Here is a 7234-nt window from a genome sequence, read left to right as displayed (position 1 = left end):
CCATAATATAGTGCTTGTTTCTTTTTTCACGGTCTCCAATACGTAACTTTGACCTTTAATATCTTCAATTCCTTATTAATAAAAAATATAAAAAGTTGATATTATGAAACTACACATTGAGACGAATCTAACAAGATCCTACATGAATATGTATTTTTATATATACAAATGAGAATATTCGGTCAAAGATTTTAAAGTTTGACCACCAAAAATGAAATAGGCACTATATTATGGGACGGAGGGAGTATAACTGAGGAAATATCATACAAGAGGTTGAAACAGTATGGTACCACTCATATCACTAAGATTTGAAGGGTCGGAAACAGATTGAATCCAGGAAAACATATTCTCTTTCAGACCATGATTATATCAAATTACACAGTAAAGACCAAAAGAAAAATCAGTCGACTAGATCTCATATCATCCTAAGTCTTAATCCCGACGTCATAGTTTATCACAAATTTGTTCATCTTATTGTTTAAGCTGATGGTTGCGTCCTACGAATAGTTTTATACTTTATCATGCCTAGAGGTGTCAATTCAGTTTAACATTTCAGTTACGGTTTTATTCGAATAGTTCAGTTCATATAAGTTCAATTTACAACCGTTAATATTATTAACAGTTCAGTTCATTTCAGTTCAGTTAACAAACTTTTTAGTTCAGTCTAATTCAGTTATTTTCTTTCCAATTTTAGTTCAGTTCAGTTGCAATTTAACCGGTTTTTACCCAAATAGTTAACGCAACCAACAGTTGAATCTATAGCAATTAAAACACGTTGAAGTTATTTTCAGTTCTGTTTCAGTTTATTTCAGTTACTGTCGAAAATTACATAAGCTCGACAATAATCGCATCGGTACGGATAAAAGTTAGTCACATTCTTGCATTTGTTCAGGAAAAACGGAACTTTAAGTCTGGTTTTGGCCAAATGATTTTTCGGGTTTTGTTAAAATTATCGTGGCTAATACGTGTAGTCCCGCACTTGCCTCGAAAAAAATGGTTGTACTTCCCAAAAACGTGTATGAAAATAACATCAATATATGTGTACTTTACTAATAAGTTCGATAATTTGGAATAAGACAATTTCATATTCGTCAATATTTAAACTTTTAGTTGTATGCAAATCAAATCATGTTTAGTTAAAAAGGACGTCTCATATTAGTATAAAGTCTTATAAATTTCCTCAAAAGATGAGTTAGACATTAAAAAACGATTAGATCAATGTCTTACTATAACTATATTAGATCAATGGATTAACACAACTATTCTAGTCATTAAATTATATGCATTTGATAAAACTGCAAACATATAATTGATGTAAAGTAAATTAATATTGGATTAGATCAAGGTATCTACGTGAATCGATAAGTTAAATCAACATAATAATATAAGTTAAATCGATAACTTAATTGTGAACACGTTATATCCAATTTGAAACTCATATATCATAACCAAGCTGAAAGAAATTGATATTAGATTAGATGAATGTATCAACATAAGTCGGTAAAGTAATTGAGAATAACTGTGTTCCATTTGAAGTAAGATTAAGTTGTATCTATTTTGATTTTAAAACATAATATATTGGAGTGAAACAAATTGATATTGGATTATTAAATCAATGAATCAATGTAAATCGATAAGCTAAATCAAGATAAGAATACTCCATTTAAGTTGATTGTTAACAAGTTATAATCAGTTTTTGTAGACTATTGTTAGTACCAGATTATTAGATCATTGTATCAATGTAAGCTGATAAGATACTTGAAAATATTAATGATCCGTCCAAGTGAACCTTGATTAAGCTTTATCTATTTCGAATTCAAAACGTATTACTAAAGTTAAACAAGTTGATAAGTGAAGTTGTTATTAACTTATTCGATTAAATGAAAGTTATGTGCCTACATCCAACAACGAAAGGAAAACAATTAAGAAATCCAAACTGAACCCCGTAAAGTTACCACTAATTGAGATTACACATGTCTGACAGAAAGATGAAATTTCCATCTGACTGTATTGGTGAGAGTAGTTACACATTGATGATTTGTGGGTTAAAATTACAAATTTAACAATAATGCAAATTGAGTAAAACAAAACGAATAGAGTGTTACTTATGCAATTATTACTTAAGTAATAGTTTAATTATATTTATTTAAGTTAACTTATAATTTGTAGTAAGTAATATGGTATTTTTTTTTTCCACGGGAAGTAATATGGTGTTAATAGTTACAAAAGAAATAAACTTATATCTCATATTTTTGTAAAAGTTTGATGGATTTGAAATTATCAATTTATCATGAAATAAAGCTATAATTTCATAAATTCATATATTAATAATAAAATATCATGATAGTGAGAGTATATCGTAAAGTTGGGTAAAATTTAAATTCGGTTTGGAGTGTAATATCAGTGAACTTGGTATAGCAAAAAATTATCTAGAAATTAAGTTATGGAGTATGTCATAAATTCAAGTACTAATAAAAAAAATATCATGATAAATTTTGTTTGTGAATTGGACTACTATCATGAAATTGAGTAATATATGAATTTTATCATGATATTTTTTTATTGTGTGAATTGGATAATTAAAAAATATATTTTAATCAGTTTCAGTTTGAATTGGTTTCAATTCAGTTCGATTTCAGTTTCAATTTGAAACAATTCAGTTAATTCAGTTAAATATTCAGTTCAGTTCAGTTGATCAATCAACTTTTTAGTTTTTCACAGTTATTTTCAGTTACAGTTTTTTTTAGTTCAATTGCAGTCCATTTTTGATTTTTTATTTACAATTTATTTCAGTTCAGCATTTTCAAGTTTATTTCAGTTACAGTTAATCACAGTTCAGTTTAATTCAGTTCAAATTTTAGTTTGTTCAATTCATCAGCAGTTTATTAACCAAATTGACAGCTCTAATCACGTCCCCTCACGCGAGAGCCCATTGAACTTGAAGAGTGGATGTCACAAGGGTCCCTCATACATAATGATAAATATTTCACTTAGAATGGAGGGGTGTATGAGATTCGAAACCTTGACCTTCTATATGACGCTGGCTCGATAACATGCATGTCAAAGGTTCAACTCAATTAAAAGTTTAAACTAATGGTTGGAGCCTCAAAAATAGTTTAGAAGACCAATTCAATCAAAAATTTTAAGCTGATGGTTGTATTTCCAAAAACAGTTTTATACTCTGTCAACTACTACTATAATTCTAGGAAACATGAGAACTATTTTCACAAGGTGCCCATAACATTGATTTTCCCACCACAACTCACATGCAATGAAAACTAGACGCATCTTGTTTTTTGCAACCACGTAAGCTTATCCTTTGTTAATTTACACTTGCATATCTTGTTAAGTTAGAGTAGTTGGGTTTGCTATTTTTGCTTGGGTTATTTAAGGAATGGGTTCGCTTTTGTAATTATCACAAATTCAGCACGTCCCACATTAAAAAAATGAGTTCAATTTTACTCCTAGTAGGACTTGCCATTTCCACAATAGTCATACTTATTGTTCTTACCAAAACAAGAAACCCTTGAATTTCCAAACTTCCTCTGGGAAAAACTGGTTGGCCCTTTATAGGAGAAACTTTAGCGTATGTTTTATGCCCTCAAAAGTTCATACTCGATCGCATGACCAAATATTCTCCCGATGTTTTCAAAACATGTTTAGCCGGTGAAAAAATAGCCGTTTTTTGTGGTCCTTTAGCCAACAAATTTATCTTCTCAAATGAAGGCACACTGGTTACATACTGGCTGCCTCAATCAGTTGCCACATCTCTTTCCTACAAAAAGATTGACTCCAATACACAATCAGGGAAACCAACACATGATGTCTCATACAAGTTCCTTAAACCAGACTCCATTCAGCATTATGTTGCTATTGTACATTCCATGACACAACATCATTTAGACAAATTTTGGGCACCTTTCCACCAAGTGAAGGCCTATACTCTTGCAAAAGAGTTCACCTTCGCTTTGTCGTGTCGAGTACTCGTTAATAGCTCAAATCCTAGCCTAGATCAAGTGAGGCAACTCGCTGAGCCGTTCTTTCTTTTGGTTCAAGGCATCTTCTCTGTGCCAATTTACCTTCCTGGAACACCTTACTACAAGGCTGTCAAAGGGGGGAAACTTGTTAAGGAGAGGCTTGTTGATATAATTAAGCAAAGAAAAAGAGAAATGGCTGAGAAAAATGAATATAATGATTCTAACGATCGAGATTTACTGGGTTGTTTGCTTGTGGATTCCCACAAAAATGGCATGTTTTTGAGCGAGGAGGAGATTGCTAGCAAGATCATTGGTCTGATGTTTGCGGGTTTTTATCCTACAAGCACTACTATTGCTTTCATGCTCAAGAATCTCGCTGAACACCCTGACATCTATGATAAAGTTCTAAAAGGTAGTTTGTTCATCCCTTTTTTTTGTACTACGTAATTCCACTTTGTTTTAAAGCTCTGCATTTAACTTAGATAGAATTTACGTCCTTTGACGAGTCACATATGACATATTATTTTTTTTTGGTAAACTTTTTTTTTTTTTGGTAAACACATATGACATATTATTGCTCGTACTAATTGGTGCTATGGAGTCCACTAGATTTAGTTTACAATGCTACTTCCACCGAATCAATAGTTGGAGAATTGGAGTCATATAGGTCAAGATTTCCCCAAAAGAATTCTAAAATTTATTTTTCTCTATGCATTTTCTAGTGTTCATTTAGGAAAGCACCAATCATATTCTCGGAAGAAATTAGAGGTTCTCGAATCTCTCCTTTGGCATTGGCTAACTTCCGACCTACTTGCTCCGTGTTTTCTTTACTTGCAACATTTTTTATATTAGGAAGTTGCATATTACTTGCAACATTGACATTTTTGACAACAGAAGTTCTAGTTCCCTCTTCTAAATTTTTGTACGCTGCTCCGACATTGCAAGTAAAGAAAAAAAAAGAGAATATTCGTTAAAGAAATTATTTGTCATGTTGCTTTCACTTATATGTTTTGAAATATCATGGATCCACAGAACAATCAGAGATCGCACAATTAAAAGGACAAGGAGAAACCTTAACTTGGACAGATGTGCAAAAAATGAAGTACTCTTGGAATGTAATATGTGAAACAATGAGATTAACATCACCTGTTCCCGGAAATTTTAGAGAGGTGTTAAGTGATTTCACTTTTGTTGGTTTTGACATCCCAAAAGGATGGAAGGTAAGAAACTAAATAAACTTGGGTCTCTATTTTTTGTAGTGTACTTATTATATATCTTCTTTGTCAATTAATTTTCACTATTCCATGTTTTTCTATATTTGCATATGATGTGCTAACATACCCTACATACAAAAATAGGTTCACTGGTCATTGTATGCAACACATAACAACCCGACTTACTTTCCTGAACCGGAAAAATTCGATCCTTCAAGATTCGAAGGGAATGGACCGGCACCTTACACATTCGTACCATTTGGGGCAGGACCTAGAATGTGTGCAGGAAAAGAATTTGCTCGCATTGAAATGCTTGTTTTTCTACACAACGTGGTTACTAGATTCAGATTGAAGAGGGTGAATCCTAAGGAGAAGATTATCTGTAATCCAGATCCGATACCAACAGAAGGACTTCCCATTCACCTTCAACCTCATGTGATATAAGTATCAAAATCCAATGTCAAGTCTAGTCAATATTCTCAATAAATGGAATTCAATATGACTTCTTCACAAATCTTGTAGTGTGATTGAACTATAAGCATCTCGTTATATGACTTGTGTTATACCAAACTAATTATGTAAGTGTGTTATGTGGTGATTTACATGTTATAAGATGTGAATTTTGCTCTCAATACAAATTCGCTGCATGTTTTATGCTTCCTTCATTTATTTTTGGATTTACCATTTCTTTTTTGGAACTTTTTTTTGCTAATGCGTGATAATTAGATTACTGAAACGAAACAATTACAACCTAAACAAGACAAAAAGGAGGCGAATCAACTAGGTTGGACCTAGTGGTGTGAAACTGGGCCTCCAACTGGGTTTGTATTGATCCAACCTGGGTCGGGATGGTTTAGTTCGGAATAATATGGGTGAGAGTGGGCCATGGGTCAGAATTGGGTGGTCTTGGTGGGCTCGTGTCGGGTCAAACTGGGTCAGGGAGGTCTCTGAATTGGGTCGGTTGGTGGCTGGGTTGGGTGAATCTTGGTCAGAATGGAATACGGTGTAGTCGGCCCAAATTGGCTCTCGGATGGACTTGAGTCGGAAAAAATCAGCTCTCAAAATGACTTGGGTCAGAACAAATCGATTCTCGAAAAATGACTTGGGTCGAAATAAATTGGCTCTCGAAAGGACTTGCGCCGGAATAAGTCGACTCTTGGAAGGACTTTGGTTGGCTCCAGCCAACGCCGAATTGACTTGGGTCAGAACAAATTGGCTCTCTGAATGAATTAGGATGGAAGAAATCGGCTCTCGGAACAAGGCGACATCGGGTGGACTTAGGTCAGATCAAACTGGCTTTCGAAATAATTTGGCTCACAACACATTGGGTGGATTTGGTTAATTAGGCTTCATCGAGTGGAGTTAGGTCAGATTAAGCTGGCTTTCAGAATAACTTGGGTCACAACAAATCGACATTGGGTGGACTTTGTTAGGCTTCAGCTGTCTTTTGGGTGGAGTTGGCCACTGGTGTCGGCTCTACCCTACTCTCGAGATGCATTGGGTCGGGTTTGTACCCGGGTTAATCTAGGCCACTTCTTTGCCGGGGTTTAGTTCGTATATTGTCGGAAACGATTTATATAAAATTATAAATTTTGTCAAAAAACTATCGATAAGTTATAAACTTAATTATAACTTATAAGTTTTAACAATTAATATGTGATTGGAGTATTGGACGATTCACGATTGAAATATTGGATCGTTCATCATTGTGATAACACAATATACATTCATACTTATATTACTAACTTTAAAAGTTACTAGACTAAATTAAGATTTAACTTAACTTATGTGCAAAGTAAATGTTATTTATCATTAGAGAGCATAGGAAGGACAGAACTTAACGGATAATCCATTAAGTTTTGTAGTTCCTATTTTGTTTAATGGTTAACAAGACTTGCTTTGCGTTTTTGGTGTATACGAATTGGCAAATAACGCAATGGTGTATACCAAAGCATTTGATAAGTAGCAAAAGCTGTTTTTACACTAGTATACTTTACAATCATATGCCTTTGAATGCTACTCACTAAATTAAACCATATAAAA

General features: G+C 33.4%; 1 protein-coding gene across 1 annotated transcript; it reads left to right on the top strand.

Annotated features, from left to right (window-relative positions):
* The first annotated feature begins 3255 nt into the window (after positions 1-3255).
* Positions 3256-5856, top strand: LOC104897265 (beta-amyrin 6-beta-monooxygenase). The gene is made up of 3 exons (XM_010684112.3): positions 3256-4389; positions 5010-5197; positions 5336-5856. The coding sequence occupies exons 1-3, from the start codon at positions 3624-3626 to the stop codon at positions 5633-5635; spliced, it is 1254 nt and encodes a 417-aa protein (XP_010682414.2). The 5' UTR covers positions 3256-3623; the 3' UTR covers positions 5636-5856.
* The last annotated feature ends 1378 nt before the right edge of the window (positions 5857-7234 follow it).

This window comes from Beta vulgaris, chromosome 6, assembly GCF_026745355.1.
Source record: "Beta vulgaris subsp. vulgaris cultivar EL10 chromosome 6, EL10.2, whole genome shotgun sequence".
Taxonomy (NCBI): domain Eukaryota; kingdom Viridiplantae; phylum Streptophyta; class Magnoliopsida; order Caryophyllales; family Amaranthaceae; genus Beta; species Beta vulgaris.
Note: the sequence above shows the minus strand (reverse complement) of the source record. Positions and strands in the feature narration are given on the sequence as shown.

Excerpts from the sequence above, each read along its gene's own strand:
- LOC104897265 (XM_010684112.3), top strand. The coding sequence starts at position 3,624 with ATGACCAAATATTCTCCCGATGTTTTCAAAACATGTTTAGCCGGTGAA. Across the intron at positions 4,390-5,009 it reads CTATGATAAAGTTCTAAAAG|AACAATCAGAGATCGCACAA; the intron begins GTAGTTTGTTCA and ends ATGGATCCACAG. Across the intron at positions 5,198-5,335 it reads ACATCCCAAAAGGATGGAAG|GTTCACTGGTCATTGTATGC; the intron begins GTAAGAAACTAA and ends ATACAAAAATAG.